The 17,746-nt window shown below is 39.4% G+C and overlaps 1 protein-coding gene across 2 annotated transcripts in view; it reads right to left on the bottom strand.

The window, feature by feature from the left end:
• Positions 1 to 17,746, bottom strand: part of LOC118220556 (myosin-16) — a 53,819-nt gene that overhangs the window by 23,383 nt on the left and 12,690 nt on the right. The window contains exons 2-7 of one of the 2 annotated variants that reach the window (XM_035404395.1): positions 16,862 to 17,026; positions 9,214 to 9,441; positions 6,086 to 6,190; positions 3,208 to 3,294; positions 2,204 to 2,349; positions 693 to 783 (exon numbers count right to left, since the gene is read on the bottom strand). In XM_035404395.1, the coding sequence (XP_035260286.1) occupies positions 693 to 783; positions 2,204 to 2,349; positions 3,208 to 3,294; positions 6,086 to 6,190; positions 9,214 to 9,441; positions 16,862 to 17,026 (822 nt within the window). Of the gene's footprint in view, positions 1 to 692; positions 784 to 2,203; positions 2,350 to 3,207; positions 3,295 to 6,085; positions 6,191 to 9,213; positions 9,442 to 11,058; positions 11,661 to 16,861; positions 17,027 to 17,746 lie in introns of those variants that run through there. The other variant, XM_035404394.1, reaches the window with a different exon arrangement.

The following is a 17,746-nucleotide window of genomic DNA, read 5'->3' as shown; positions in this document are numbered from 1 at the left end:
CGCTAAATAAAGATTTGCCATTGTCATTAAAAAATTCCTTTTATAGTGCTAAGAGTTGTGCAGTGTGTTCATGAAAGCATTACACTGTGCTTTAAAATGGTTTTAGCTAGGCTGATATGCTATCTGGCCAGATGACTTATTAAAACTACATAGCTACACCAAGGCACCATTAAATCAAAAGAAAATATCTGTGCCCTTTCAGCTATTGAAATTATGTGAAATAAAAGTGGAAACACAAATGTCGGAGTAAATTACAAATGCATCCCTACATGGTATTTCATAACCGGCAAACGGTGTGTGTGTGTGTGTGTGTGTGAGAGAGAGTGTGTGTGTGCAGTCACACTATGAAGTGCCTTTTATTATCTATCCAGGGTTTTCATAGATGTTAAAATAGAACCAATGCTGAATGTTGATGCGTAAAATTTCCTAACGTGACGTTACCTGACAAGTATACTTATAATCATAAATCTACAACACATAACCACAAATTAAAGGAGAAAAACTGCATAGAATTGGTGTTGGTCCGAAAGCTGCAGAGACTGCTTCAGGCAAGTGGTAAGCTCCCCAGCTCTGTTTTTGTCATCGCTTAACAAGCAGGAACTGTGAAGCAAGCATGCTCACAAATCAGCACACAAACCTGCTGGTGCTGAAAGATGAAAATGCGCCTCTGCTCACACGTCTCCGCACCTCACCTGGAACTCCTTGTTCCTCCTCTGAAGACTGATATTCAGGGCCTCCTCCTCCTCCAGCTTACTGCTGGTAGCATTTATCTCCAGATCTTTCCTGCAGAATCGTCGGGGGGGGGGCATTGACTCATTAATATATTTAACTTTACTGTAGTTGTAATTGAATACTACATTGTTAAAAAATATATATATTGGACATGCAAAAGGGTTTTCACAAACAACATTCAAAATTTAATTTAAACAACACAGATTTAATTTAGCAGAACATCTAAATTTACTCTAAAAAAACAAGATGAAAACATTGGTGTGATAATTTATTCTTAATTACATTCTTCCTGGCTTTTAAAAAAGTGCTACACTGCATCACACAGCTGTTTTTCTCTCCAGAGAAAGCCTTGACTGGGCCTCTGTTTAAACAGTGCATACTGGCAGGTTAGGGCTTTACTGGAAATCTGGGAAAAACAGGCATCCTCCAGGGCCTGTTCTCATCAAAGTGAAGATAACAGTGCTCTCACAACAGATATCATGTAAGCATCTGTTTTTCAGCTCGCTAGCCCAAAGGAGCACCTAGATTGAAGTGATTGAAGTGAGCAACACAATCTTTGTGCATGTCTATGGAACAACAAGCCCTTTTTAACCATGAGAAGATTTTGTTCTACTGTGAAAGTCAGATTTGATTCAGGACAGATGAATTTGTAGTTTTTAAATGGATATTAATATCATTTTGAAAGTATACTACAATATACTAGGTATTTTAACGCAGGCTTTGATATAATGAGCAGCAATTCAGCAGATGAGCACTGGGAGTAATACTGTTTTGTTAAGTCTGGAAATAACAGATTATTTTCAAGAACACTGGGTGAAAAGTATTGCTATTGATACAACAGAAGAAGGATGCTTTCATAAAATCAATTTGTGACCATGCAACATTTTATATGAGAAATAGCTTTTTAAAAATGTTTCATATTATACGTTTTAATCTCTCTGCATTTAATTGTGGATCAAGGGGACATTTCATAATAATACCAATAACTGAGTTGAGAAAATCCTTTTGTAGAGCAGGAAGGATGTTCTAAGGATTGATAGTGCAAATTTCAAGCACACTTTTGCTTACATTGAGGACTATGACTCTACCCTCATTATGGTATGGTCACCTTCACCATTCATATATCAAAGAACTATTGCCCCAGCATAAGGTAAATGTGTACTGAGGCAACGTCTATTACATGAAGTATGTTATAAGTTTTATTTGAAAATCTATCTTCTCTGTATAGGAAATAATTATTTTGAAGCTCAGCAGAAAATGGTCAATTAATAAACAATTTTAACTTATATAAAATACTAATATACTGAACTGAACATATAATTAAAATTTTCATGTGTTTTTGTCTCTTATATATTAATATTCTTTACAGATATCCAAACGCATGCAGAGAACGTATCACTGGCATAATCATTAACACTTCTCCACAATCTTTTTATTTTTATTTTGCAGGCTCTCAAACTGGACCTCTCACCTTTTGATGACCTCTTCCAGGCTGCTCTTCATCTTCGCCATCTCGCCGAGGTTCTCCATGGTCATCTTGCTGTCCCCCTCCAGCTTCCTGCGGCTTTTCTCTAGGTCGCTCCTCTGTTTCCTCTCCTGCTCCAGTAGGTACTCCAGCTGAAAAGGAGTTTTCCCAACCCATGATTCCCCGGCGATGGACAGGGCAGCCGATGTGTCTCATGCAGAGAGGGTGGGGGCAGTGTGACAGTCACCGTAGTGGAATGTTGAGCAAAGGGGTTGAGCAAGCCGCCCTCTTTTGTGAGAGTCAGTAATACCACCTGGATCACAAAGCTGGTGAGGTCGACACATTTACGAGTAGGGCTGTTTAAATTAAGATGTATGCACAGTGATTCAGTGCGCAAAAAACCTGCACAAGGCCTTCATGTTTTAAAGTTCCTTCAAAGGTTTATAACAAACGGATGCAAACAGGTCAAGCATTTATCACAGTGAACAGACTGGGATGATAAGTGATCCTTGCTCTTTCTTTATTTAGCTATATTTGCTTTGAGATCTGTAACCAAACGGAGCAGTGATGATGCAACATAGTTCCAAGGGTGAGTAAGACTTGGGAAGCTTACTAACAAAATTAACATTATAAAATTCATATTTATACTTTAAAACAAACAATTTGGATTACTTTCATCATAGTCACAGAACTACAGCAATGAATTACTGTTTATACTTCTACACATAAATAAAATACTGCAGTGGACAAACTGAAGGGAGCAGTTCTCTCCCACTTGAGAGAAAATCCCCATCTGTATCTGGCAGTTGGGATGGCCGCTATATGTGACATTTGAAAAGTTTATATTCTATTTCCTTATGTCAATATATAGCATAGACTTTAAAGTAAGCATCCAATTTTGGGTGGGCTGGCCATAAGCCATATACATTTACCGTGTTGGTAAAGAAAGGTTGACATACACGTACAGTAATTGTACAGAAATAGTACAGATTATTTTAAAATATACTCACATCTTCTGCTTGCACCTGTAACTTGGCCTTCTCTTTGGTTAAGAGGTTTACTGTCTCCTCCTCAGACTGCAGGTCTTCAATAGCTTGCTGTGACAAATTAAATCAAAATTATTTTTATGGCTTTAACTTTCAAATTTATAATGTTCCAAGGCAAAGCAAAGTATTGAAAGGCCAGATATATTGAAGCCCCCCAGCATATACGTATCTGTCCTAAGTGGTCTTGAGTTTCATCACAAGTACCATCACTGTAACATAAACACACACATTTTTGCGCATCTGCAATCAATTCGGGGTGTTCGAGCCATGCAATATTAATCCAATTACACAACGGTGAGGAACCAGAACCTGGAACCAGATCTCATCTCAATATCCATGATCCATGATCTTTTAAATTGAAGTGATACTTCATATCACACTGCTTGCAGAGTAAGTGTCACAGCCCTTGAGCCTGTGAATGTATTTATGGAGCAGTTGGAAGGGCAGTCGGCAACTAAACTAAATCACAGGGACAGATTTAATGAAAATCTATTTGCTACTGTTATGCATCTGGCCTGAATTAGTGAACAACTTTTTGTAGCCATCAAGACCAGCCATAATGGGCAGGGAGGGCAAATTGCTTTATTTTCTTGAGCAAATGTAACATGCTACATTGTTTTGAAAGTGCCGCAGGAATGTGCAAAGAGTGGGAGCAGATTTAATACAGGCCTGGGGTTTGGTTGCTCATATGGTTTGATTTTTCTCAGGTTATGTTTTCTTTCCTGTCAGTTTTAGTTAAACACTTTCATTTCATAAAATATATTGATTGCAAAATAAGGATTCCATCCACTTTATAGTGTGGCTATATTTATCAGTAAAAAGGAATGGATAAATAAATAAGTGGCAAATTGAGACTTCAATGGACCTGTGCCGCAATCTTTGGTACATTCCTTATAAAAACAGAAAGATTATGAAGAATCAAGAACAGCTTTCTATCCTTTGACTGTCTTTTGGTATACTATGGGTCATAGAATTATCAGAATAAATGATCAGAAGAATGATATCAACCTCAGCCTCACCATCCAGATAAAGAGGTATAATTTAATTTGCGGCTAAGTAACCTTGATATCTAGCATATTATATTGTCAGAACATATTGTATCTGCCAGATGGGCGAGCTTGCGGCCACACAGATGTCATCAGCTGAATATTTACTGTCCCCTTGGTGTGACCCTGATACTGCAGCATCATTGGAAATCCCAAAACCAAACAATTAAACATCTGCTTCAGCACACTGTATAATCACAGACAAAAAACATGCGCACACACAGATGCACATGTACAAACACTCCCATGTACACTAAAAACAGATACATATGGCACACAAAGAACTTTCAATACCTTGCATGCCAGAGTCTGTTTGTCACTGCAAGGTATGAAAATAGGACAGGAAGCTTTACCACTGGTATTGAATTAATCACATTTGTTTCCTATTCTGCGATTTTGCAAAAGATAAATAGAAAACTGTGAACCTATGTTAAGTTTGCTTCTAAAATGTTTCAAGCCCAGGTACTACAGTCAATGGATCTGAGAAGCCAACTGGGCCAGGTCTGGTAATGTAGTATTCTCTGTAAGCACACAGGTTCCTTGTGGTGTCTTACCCTCTCAAATATTATAATGTGAAAAGATTCTGGGTTTTCCCCTTTTGTTGTGTGACCAAAAACTCAGCTTAAAGACGCCTGTTCTTATGTCTTCACAGATTTATAGAGAACACACACAGCACAGGGAGGCACACATTCGTGTTTTTTGCTAACAGCTAAATAGCTCTTTTTTATGACAAGGCAGTGAGGGTTTGCATAGCTGGGATAAAATTCTCAGTTTACCACAAGGTGACCACAGTTGGCAACACATCAAAAGAGAAACATTATCGCTACTGGAATCACCGCTGCCAAAGAATTTTTTTCTTCTTCCATGACTACGGAAACAGGGTGTATCTTATTATCAAAGTAGATGAACTGGGTCACCAATGCCAATTGTGGCAGTGATGAATTACACATCTATTTTCCATTGAGGAGAAGAGATCCACTAATATCCCCTATCTTCTATTTCACGTGTTGAAAAGAAAAAGAAAAACTGACCAAAAAAAAAACCTTTTGTTAGAAATGAAGTCGTATGACTTCTAAATGCAATGATAATAAACATAAATAATATCTATAATATTAAGTAAATCAATGAATGTAATAATATAATTTGAATTTAACATTAAATTCACTGTTAGATGTCAATGTCGTAACTGAAGGAATCACTTAGTAGTAGTTAAGATTATTTCATGTAGTGTCAGCCATAGAAGAAGCCAATATTTCATCAGGATTAATAAAACTTCCCTCCTATCATAGATTATAATATGCTCCATAAATTTTTAAACAATTTGAAAATAGTATTAACTCATGCCCATTAAAATTTCAATAGCGTTTTAAAATGTTATGCCAGTTTATCAAGACAGTCATTCAAGTCCAGGTACACTGGCAACATATAAATTACTGGCCATTTTAAATGTCTGTACACAGACTATGAATCAATGAAACAAAAAGCCAAAGCTCTAGCATCGTTATATTCATCACTAGAGAATTAGCTTGTGCTATCCATTATTCTATCAAGTCAGCTATCTGGTTGGCAAGACTTTGGGCATGCTGAGAAAGCTAGTTAGAATCATTTGATCTATGCTGTACAACTTGGGCATACCTAGCTCACCTAGCTTGACCCTAGCAAGCCAGGTAGTGAGCGAAACAGTCAGTGGCCATTGGGGACAAGTGGCCCCATCAAGCTCGACTGATGTCACAGGAAGAATGATTTTGTTCACATACTGCACACATTGTTTGATAGACACTGCAGCTCTTTCTCACCTGGCTCAGCTCCACCAGGTGTTCCTTCTCTTTCTGCAACTTCTGTATAACGTCTTCTCGCTGCGAAAGCTCCGCTGACAGCTTCTGGACATTTAAGTCTGAAGACTAGGGAGGACAAGGAAAACCAGATATTTAAAATAATATAATTTCACCATTCAGTAATGTGTATACATGTGCATGGTGGCTCTTGGATGGTGTTCCCAGTGCAGTGACAAGTAGGGCTGGGAAAGTTGCATAGTGACAAGTACCCTGACAAAAAATGTCTGTCTTAACAAATGTTTTAGTCTTGTAATGAGAATCTTATTTGTTTGTATTTCAAGTAGAAAATATTGACTTGTTTTAGGTTACTGTTTGCTTGACAAGAGAAATCTGCTTACTCTATCTTGAAATGGCAATATTTTTTGTCTTAATTAGCTAAAAAGTAATAGAAATACAATTTAAAGTCTGAATATACTGTAAGACTAAAATACTTGTTGAGATTGACTTTTTTAGTTTTGCAGTGTAATAGGAAAGAAGAACTCCAGTCCACAGACCCAACTTCATTACAAAATTGAAACTCCAACAGTCCATCAGGTACCTGCAGCCTGCCTGCACAAGTTACATAATGTGTAAAATTCCCTGCCACAATGGTGGCACAGCTCATTTGGGAAACAGCGAAGTGGTAGCTAGAGGGTAGAAGTGGGCAGTGTGCAAATCACTGCTCTACTGCTGTCCCAAGAATGTGGCAGTGAAGGGACATAGTTAAGGCTGAGCATTCCAGGTTGGGGAATAGGTGAAAAAAAACTGCTTTAAACTATAAAAACAAAACAAAACAAAAAAAAGTTTGATAAATGAAAGTGTTGATTTAACGTAATCAGATAGCCCTCAGGCAGATCTAAGGGTGGCTCTATCATAGAATTCAGACACAAGTACAATGCATGCTATTATAGAAGTTCTGTGGTGATGACATTTAAAAAAAATGCAAACAGAAATCTTTCCATAGAGCAAATGCCTCCCACAATTACAGTAATATCTCCGATCTCCACAAAACAAGATTTTAGTGAACATAAATCTGTGACTTTAGCTGTGAAATCCTTGGTTGCTAATCAATGGATACAGTGCCTGAGGGTATCATTTTTTCCTTACAGATTATACATCTGGAGGCTGCCAAGTGATATATCCCATTGACTTGTTCATAGTGCTATTTTCATCGAGGAAGAAATCTGAACGGTGTCAGTGCTGCCTGTGGTTTCAGTTGACAGGACGTGCCCAGTCTCACCACTCAGAAGTTGGCTAATGCAGTTACAGTACGGCAGCATTTAAACTGGGGGAATGAAGCTAGGGGACAGGTCCACAAACAAACTTCACATTGCCAATACCAAAGTGTATGCTTTGCAGCTTATGTACAGTAGGTATGAGCCATTGCAGTGTTAATTCAAGTAATTAAAGCACATTAAAAACATTATTTGGAAAATAAAATTGCTATTGACATTGCATAATCTGTAACCCTCCTTGCATTTGGCACATACTGATGAAAAAGAAAGATTTTTACATTTCTGAATCCTTAATGAATGCTATACACATAGCATACTATTGCTTTGTTGTAAACTCAGCAAGAATGTAAGTACTCATTTAGTTTACTTCCTGTAAGATGATAACTGGATTGTCTCAATATGGCTTGCTTTTGACAGTGATACTCACATTAAAACCCAAGTCAACATGTATGGTTTGAATGATGGCCAGTTTATATTAGAGAAGGCCATTTTCCACAGTATGTCCATGTCATCTTATACCAGAGAAAAATAAACATGGACGTTATTGTACCAAACATGAAATTAAATTAGCTAACAGAAGCCAATACCACACAAAATATCCTACATTCTTCAAAGAACAATAGTACAATTGTTCTTTTTCTCAGACTTATCACTTTCCGGAACCTAAAGGTATACTCAAATTAATAGAAAAATGATACATCTGCCGTCCTTGGAGGAGGGAAATATTTAACAGTGCACATAGTTTTAGTCTACTCCGTTACTGCAAGCACATGTACTGTCAATTGAAAATTGCCTTCTCACTCTTATCTATTTTGGAAGGATCAGACCTAGATCTGACTCATGATTTCACACTATCAGTCAGGGACAATTTCACAAGAACTTTCACAAGTTTATTTTTGCAACAGATCACTGAATTTTTTCTCTCTTTTTGATCTTTATGCATTTGAACAAAGAACAGAATCCCCTTGAGAAGAAATATACTGCTAAATGCAAAAGTATTAACAGTGGCATCATTTATGTTGCTTTAGCTCTGTATTCAAGCACATTGGATTTGAAATGTCACAATGAATATGGTTTGAATGCAGACTTCAGCTTCAGTTTTAATTCAAGGGTGTTTACATCCATATCAGACGATGTGTGTAGGAATTACCAATCTTTGTATACACAGTGCCCCATTTTAAGGGTGAAAAATTAATCGTACAAATTAACATAACTTATATAACTAAATTATATGGCATAATATTTCAGAGCAGGATTCTTTATAAAACAGCAAATACTGGAGTTTAGAATGTTCCATTTGACAGAATCGATTCTGAACTCATGGAGGATGTCAGAGGCAGTTTAGATTTGAGATTAAGTTGCCCATAAGGTCATGAAGTGGGTCATGCATGTAGTAATTAAGATAGATATTATGAAATGGACATGTCAACTGGATTAATTAGGTAGTTATTTATTTATTTATTTATTTATTTATTTTTACTTTCTTTCATTCTGGCTTCTTCACTTTTTTATTTCTTTCTTTCTATCTTTCCAGTGTACCCAAATGAGCAACCACGTGTAATTCCAGACAATTATCCTTTTGACAGTACAATATCACAACACCCACCACCAGCAGAAACAGTTCACCGCTAAAAAGCAGGACTGCAAGGTAAAAATTACAAATCTTACAAATGTGACCCAGATAGAAAGAACTTTAGACCAACTACCTTAACTTCAAAAAGCTAGGCATTCAAAGCAAGAAGAAAACTGCAAAACACAGCTGAAAATATGAAATCATCAAGGCACAGACGAATCAGCCGTGCAGTGAGAGAATGAAAAGTGTGCGAGTGCTGTGTGTATCCAAGGGCATGGCTGAGTGAGCATGGAGCCTCCTACCTGCTTGTCTTTCTCCACCGAGCCCAGCGTGTTCTCCAGCTCCTCCAGGTCACGCCTCAGACTGCAGCACTCAGCCTCCAGCCGGTGTCTCTGCACTGCCAGCTGGGCTGCGCAGCCCTCCTCCTCCTCCAGACGCTCGCTCAGACCTGCCACCTGCACCTCCAGCTCCCTCTTGGCCTTGGTCAGCTGGGCACAGCGCTGCTCTGTGTCCTGCAGGCTCTCCTGTCCCTGGTGGAGGAAGCAGGGCATGAGGACTGGGTTGCCATAGCAGGGGTGCAGTTTTCCCACAAATGGACATGCATATGCACACAAAGATGACATACAGAAACACACACACATATTGGCATACATATACATGCACACACACGCGCGCGCACACACGTGTGTGCATACACACACATACACACAAACACCAAAAACATGCAAACACTCTCACCACATGCATACATACTCACACTCATCAGAATGTTCAGCCATACAGATGCTGAAATCTGCAAACCTTCCACACACTGGCTCACAATCACACATATTACAGTGCAAGAAAAGTCAAAAAGGCATAAATCAGGGATCCAGGCATCTTTGGAAATGCAACTGAAAGCGTTCTTTGTAATCTCATATTTAGCTCCAGGTTACCAAAGATTATATGACAACAATAATAGACAACAAAAAATAAAGCTGTAATTTTGCTTTAAATGAAAAACTGACTGGATAATCCAGATGTGAAACAATGAGCCAATTCTTAAATACAGTCAACACAAAAAAGGCTTGAGCATTCTGGTTATGCATTTCTCTAAAAATGCATGGTCTGGTAAACAATTCAGCTGTTTTGTGCCCACACAAGTTTGAACTAATCATCACAGTGAAAATAGCCAGGACAAGCTTAATAATATACTCCAATCTAAGGGAATTTCAGAGACTGCAACTTTCATTGTGTATATCTCTATATAAATGTGCTTCCTCTTTGTTCGATGTCCTACTTTTCTATTTTTTCCCTTTCTTTTCTGCTTTTCTTTTGCTCTCCATAGTCCTTTTTTGGTCGGCAAGATGCCAAAAAAGAAATATAAACAAAAAGACACTCCCCATAGCCAAAAATAAAAAGGGAAGAGAAGTGCACTTGGAATTCAGACTGCTACACAGTTTTAACCTTTGCAGAAACTATACAGTATGATTCCAATGCTCTTTGCTAGCTGTTCTATCTGCTCCTTGCTTTTAGCAAACCCCAGCGATAAGTGGTTCACATTGAAATCAGTAGTAAGCTTCTACCCTAGTAAACAAATGGCATATCCTATATAAACAATGCAAAATAACAAAACAAGAACAGGAAACTCACAACTGTCACAGACTGGTAAAGTTAAATCAGCAAGGAAAATAAAATTAATACTATACCCTTATTAATTCAGAAGAGATACTTATATCAACAGTTGATATTTAGGAGAAAAAAATACATTGCTTCAGGCACTGCCCAAAAGGTTAACTTCCCCACTTTACAGAAGAGGGAGCATAAGACCATGTACCAGAAGACCACAAACTGTAGCTGATGTTTCCAGTTACAGTGCAGTCCTCCTGAATGTGCTTTCACAAGTGGCTGCCGACTTTTACATTCCTGCTTCCCTTTTTTTTCATTTTTCACTCCAATGTATGTCAGCAAGGGACATGTCAAGTTACAGCAGTCATCGGCCGTCCAGGTAAAATTCCAAGGAATACAGTGTAAGAAAATGACATTCAGCCATGCCAGGTATGCACGCTCACATACATACATGCTAATACATGAACACATACACACGCCACACACACACCTGAATTCACACACATACACACACACACACACACTGCACAGGTACCTACAGCTGCCAAGCGCTCTTGCAGGGTCATACTAAAGTTATCCCAGTCCAGGTCCTCCGGTTCCGGCTCCAGTTGCAAACCATTGGTCTCTTCGGAACCATCTGAGAGGGAGTGGCACCTCTGCCGTCTGGTTATGAGTTTTGACATTTCCCGCACACGATGCCTTCTGCTCTCCTGAGGCCCCCGGCAGTGGGCTCTTCCGTCAGCTCAGCGAGAGTTAACTGCGGGGGGGGCTGCGCCAGAGTGCCGTGCACGCACGCTTTGTCCGACCGACAGCAGAAGAAGGGCTGCGCACGGCAACCGCGGAAAAAACGCAGCAGAACAGTAATTTACTCTTTCGCCTCCCCAGGGCAGCACCAGCCAGCGAGCTCCGTCTCACCCTTTACCGCAAACCCTGCTCTGTTTGAAGTCCGCACCTTCTCTTTCTCTTCGACTCCCTCCGCTCTTGCACCCCCCCCCCCCCACCTCTTCACAAACACTTCTTTCCTCTCAATCAGCAGCTGTCTCTTTGCATTGATCTCTCTCTGCGGGTACTGCTGGGAAGCAGCTGAGAACACAATGCTTTCTGCTGTGCCACGTTTTCCCCTGGCTCTGAAGGCCCTCCCTAGCCTACAGTCCAAGACTGCACCCACGCCATAACTGCCGCTCCCCTCCACACACAGGTGTCCCTTTCCTCTGACTGTGGGTCCACCAAGTTCCCCTGAGGGCATGGTGTAGGGTGACTTATTGTCTGAAAGGCTTTAGCATCTACAGTTCATCATTAGTAACAAGAGCCTAATGTTCATACAATCACTCAATCCCCTCGCCTTATAAAATAAAATGCAAAATACACAATGGTAGTATTCCCATAAGATCTAACTTCTTTTTTTTTCATTTCATTTAACAGAAAGATCTTTGTGTATACCCACACATTTTGGACACTGTCATGGCATTATTCTACCAATGCAAAGACATGGGAGATATTGTACATAAGGTCTAATGTTCTGTATGAATTACCAGCCTGTAGGCATACCACAAAATTTGCAACGAGGCAGTGTTTCACATATTTGAATCCATATTTGCCACACAAACACTCACGCATGCATACACAGACACACACACACACACACACACACACTCATATATGCACATACACACACACACACACTCATATATGCACATACACATTCACACACAAATGAAAACACAAAACACTGAAACAAATGGATTATTTACATTTGGCTAGATTTAGAAGTTCTTTGATATCAGGTCATGATGATATCAAAATGAGTAGGTAGCAATACCATAGTGGTCTTCACTTATTCAACAAAATGAGACTTAAATGATACTTTATTGAATTAAAAGTGCACTTCTAACCAACTATCCCTAACATTATCTAATGCATGTAAAGATCTCCTCTAAGGCACCATCCAAAAGCAGTGCCAAAAATCTAAGGTTCTTTTCAGTCTGTTGATTAGCTGTATCACACCATTGAGGCCATTTTGGACAAAGGAAGGCAGCTATTTTTGACTTATAGTAAAAAGGAATACAAACATTCACAATAACCCCATAGACTCGGCCATTCCTTTCACTCTCAGATTCCATTGAGAATTCCACAGAAACAACACAGAAGAGCTCCATTATAACACTGCCCAAAAACAGCACCCACGTGTTGAACAGAGCCATAAACAGACCACGCTCAAGCTGCAATAAACACACAGTGGTGCAGATTCCCCAAGAACTGCACCATTTCACATAACTTACAATTCCTACAGCCAGAGTGGATGCACAGCAATGGAAGAGTAAACACATTTATTTAAAAAAACTATAAGCAGAAAAAAGCACTGTTGGGGCTGTGCTAAGCTAAAACCTCAGTCGCTTGTGGGGTGAAATGGAACGCAATCCTGGCACTTCCAGGGTTCACTCTGGCTGCCAGACCCATAGGGCGGCAGACAGTAAGTCAGGGCATCGTTCTGTGAAGGTGGGTTTCACACTGCACGGTTTCCCAATCTCAGTGTGCATGAGTGACTCCCCTCCTGGATCAGGCACCTGCAGTCTGCATAAGTGGTGCACCCTTCCCATGTAATGTCTACAGAGCTCATATGATGGACTGCAAAAAGAAAATAAGCCGTGGCTGGCTAGACAGATTTGAAAAGGTGTCTATGCTAGCCTGCCCTTTCTGTAAGCAACAGTAACAGTTGCAGTGATGGGACAGCCCTCTGAATATAATTTCATAATTTTAAACTAGGATGAAAAATAGGGGATAAAAAAACATCTGTTACTGATGCTCAGACTCTAAAAACTACTGTGGACTCCTGAGAATATTTTCATTTCATTAATTAATCTTGACACAAGTCCCAATTAAAAGTAATCAGAAGCCAGAGAGACTGCATATGAAGAGAGCCATGCTGAGGCAGTGGGCACACACGAGGAGCAGGTAATCTGAGGACATGGAGAATCTCTCAGGAGTAGCCAGTGGGTGGAGATTTCACACAGAGGGGGCACCTGTCTCAGAAGAAAGGGCATTATCCGCCGGGCTCAAATGCTTTTTCTTGGAAGAGTCCTTGCTCAACCTTTCCAGAGATTTATCTCCATCAGAAGAGCAAGCGGAGGAATTGGATCACCTCAAATTAGATTTAGGACCAGCTCCCTGGGCAGTGAGAAAATATCAGAGTCACAAAGCGGAAAAGGTTGAAGGTTCAGAGGGAGCCTCCAGTTATTTTTTCAGGGGCAGAGGAGACCAATACGAAAGCAAATGTATGCCGAGTATTTAAAAAAACAGTATTCCTCATTTCCCCTTACCCATCTGTGTTCTGCTGCCTTTTAGAGCCATTCAACCATCAGCACTTAACTCCTAAAGCAGATGACATTGCTCTCTTCACCTCCAGTTTCCAGAGGCCAAAATGTACTTCACCGCTCCTAATGTGGGGAAACTATTTCAAATCGCCACAGCCTACTCATTACTGCTCCTGCTACTATTCATTTAATTGTCACTGTGCTCTGTCCAAGTTTCTGGTGTTCTCAATGTGTAACTAACTGTCTGTGTCTGCAAATAAATAACAAGAAAATAATTAAGAATCTACTGCTTACCGCATGCTCAATGACACGCAAGTTTACTGATTAATATACACTTCATATATGAAAGCACAGTTACATATACACTGCATATACAACACGCTTTATTCAAGAGTTGTGTTTCTGGGAAGGTTACTAAAGGAAGAAATCAAATGGCCTTTAATGAACCTCTTGACATCATTGGCCAAAAGAGTAATAAATCAATTCAATCTACTGCAAACATTCTGATGAGTAAGTTTCACCGAATCCTTTGGTTTGATTTCATTAAGGATGAAAAATGCGTCATTGTGGTCCACCCATAAATCGGAGTAGTTGAAAAGCAATTTAACAGCATTATAATGTAGACTTGGTTGAACATGCATTGAGGGATCCACATCTTTTGGTTTTGCAGAAACTAGTTCAGTGAGCTGAAAGTATGAACACTAAATTATAAACTTACAATGTGTTAATACTCCCACAATATCAACGGGGGTCTCTCTTTTCTCACAATAAATGATTACTTTTTTTTGCTCTTAATCCAATAAAAGCAGGCAAGGGTTTTTGTGTTATCTGAACTATATGGAATACATCTTTCATCAGTGAAAAAAAGAAAAAATAAACACATGGTTGTGCAAAACCCTGGAAACCCTTCGTTTATTTTGAATCGGGAGTTCAAGGGGGAATAAAAGGATTTGGCAACATTGTCTGAGGTAAAATATCCATGTAAAAGAATGATTCTTTTAAAATTTGGCTTTTAATTCTAACATTATGGACTATGTGAGACATAAAGCCACAGTTACTCATCCATCCCAGTTTGAAAGCATAAGAGCAAAGCATATATGAGCAAAATATACAAATGGTACATTTGTATATAATTAATTTTTTAAGGGTGGAAGGAAAATGTGCTCAGCCCATGAATACAGCAGAAACAAGTTCCATGTGTTCCATTCAACCTTTGTAGAATGTGAGGACACCAGAAGGGGAGGAGGGGGTTATTATTGTCAACTTAAAATTCACAAAAATACGATTCACTTCTGTTAAAAGATGCTTCAAATGCATTCTGACACAGGTCACCGTCTGGACTGTGAGACTGAAACGCCTCCAGCCGCAGCACAGCTGATCCCTGCTGAGGCTGGAGTATAACAAGAATGAAGAGAATGACAAATGTGTTTCCAGGAAAGATGGAAAAATTACATCGCGAGTGGGGACGCGGGATCCATTTTACAGCAGGTCACTTTCTTTGTAACAAATCAAAAGGCCTCGCAATGGGAAGTCATAGGTTGGCTGCTTGCAGACCATCTCCTGAGGAAACCTTGTTTTATTCATTTGATTTTATTCATAGATATTGAAGCCCATTGCTAAAGGAGCTGCTGACTCCCTGCCCCAGAAGAGGCCAGATCAGAGGGAGAGATAATGGTGGAGTCAAAGCCTGTACATTTGGTAGTGATTCAGAACAGTTCACAGTTAAGCGGCTGTGTATAACACAATGATCCAGTGCCTCTACAGAAAACAACATTTCTTCATCTTTTGCAGCTAATTTTGTTGAAAAAGGCTGACTCACAAGGCAGCATGCTCACTCCAAGGGACCTTAGCTTCAATTAATTCATTTGAATCTGGCTCAATAAAACACTAGTACTTTTTTGTTGCATTTTACATTTGAAATGTCAATAGATTGTGAACATAGAGTTCTTTAATGAAATCCAATAACCATAACTATGTATAATCTATGTATTGTGTATGCCATTTAAGCAATAGTTTCAGGGCTCTTGATAAATCAGTGGCTCTAAGGAGTAGTACATTTAACATGTACTTACCATAATTACCATAGGCCTTACTTATTAATCAGTCTTGTTAAAGGTTTTAAATACTAGCGATCACTAGTGAATGTGATCACTTTATAGTGTCAACTTTGACAGTAAATTCCATAGTGGAAATTTGGCACAATGCATGACAGTTTTGTCTTGGATAAAAGAAAGCAGAAAACTGGTCCCAAAAGAAACACGTGCCAAACAAAAGACTAATCTATGTTAGCGCATGTGTTCAGAATTCAGTCCACTTTACCAAATCTCTTGAAATAATCAAACCCCTGGGCTCCACAGCACAATAGCTTGTGTCCAAACACAGCCAATATTCCTACTGCCCAGACATTCATCCCCCAGCCCTGTCTTTGGTGCGACTGTCATACCTACTGTCAGTGGGCCAGAGCTATAGTCCCACACAAGTATAGTAAATCACTCCTGCAGTCTACTGGCCTCTGTTCAATACACACATGCGCGCACTCACACAAGCACTGTATGCACACACACAAACCGTACACTGGGGGGTGTCTGCAGCATCAGGATAACTGTGTCTGAAGCCATGCAATGCCTATTTCAGGTGTGAGACTGAAGAGGAACTACATGAACCGTGAAAAATAATAAAGAAATACCATCTATCTGCTTTCTCAACAAAATAGTTTCCTGGACGTCACTCAGCACTGTAATAAAACCCATGAGAGAGCATCATTAAAAAGAAAAAATGCTTGAACTGCAGCATTTCTAGCTGACTTTCACTTGAGAGGCATATCATTAAGTGCAGGACACCATCCACCAGCAGTTTAAATAATTGCTATGTTCAGAATTCTATTTTGTCAACCAGCAAACGCAAAGTATCACCATATCTGTGTGACAGATTAAATCCATACAAATTAACAAATAAAATGCACTGATTATAGGGACTTACTGTCCATATATCTTCATGTGGAAAGAAAGACATAAAGAAGACCAAGACTTACTGCTTGAAACCTAATGAGAAACTCATTCTTTTCCTTGCAAAGTCCAGCATTCTCTTCTTCCAGCTCTTGGACCCTGGAAAGCAGGCGGTCCGTGTGCTCGATGGCTTTCTTCAGCTCCTCGCTCTCCCTCATCCCCGACTGCGTGCACTGAGGCAGCGGATTAACCTGGGTAGCAGAGAAATTCAATTCCTTGAGACTTTCCGTTCTTTCTAGACTTTCTCCCCCTCTCCCGAGTGGGCCTCTTGGAGCTCTTTAAGGCAATATAAAATTTCATCTGCTGATACACCTTTCACCGTACGAGCTGCTCCGCAGTGTTCAACGGAAATGTGGAAAAGCACTGCACTTCTTCTCTTACTGTGACGTGACTCTATGTATTTAACCTGATATTCTCTCTATATAAATGTTGTCTCAAGACACAGAGAAAAAGAAAAATGCACAAATAAATAGCCAGGAGAAACTGTTTGCCAATGCAACTTACTGCAATAAAAAATATGTGCGCTCCCAAATATAAAACAACACAATATTAATACAAAAACCTAATTGACAAAATGTAAAATCTGCTGGCAGTCTACTATTTCCATAGTCTGAATAGTGTAAAGGTTTGCAAAGAATGAGTTTAGATGACTTTTTAAGTGCAAATTATGCACAAGATTTATACATTTTTTATAATACAAAGAAAATCAATCAGCACTGTAATATGTCATGAAATGAATTGATGTCCTCCAGCAGAAGAAACTGGGACATCTGGCAAGATAATTACGTGAAAGCTAATAATGACAGTCTGCGTTTAAATTGGGTTGATTGTGGGCTTAAGGGTTTAAGAGGCACTTTCCTTCAAGAATATCACAGAATAAATTACTCGTCAGTGAATGCCTTTTTGTATGA

Source organism: Anguilla anguilla, chromosome 2 (assembly GCF_013347855.1).
Source record: "Anguilla anguilla isolate fAngAng1 chromosome 2, fAngAng1.pri, whole genome shotgun sequence".
Taxonomy (NCBI): Eukaryota; Metazoa; Chordata; class Actinopteri; order Anguilliformes; family Anguillidae; genus Anguilla; species Anguilla anguilla.
Note: the sequence above shows the minus strand (reverse complement) of the source record. Positions and strands in the feature narration are given on the sequence as shown.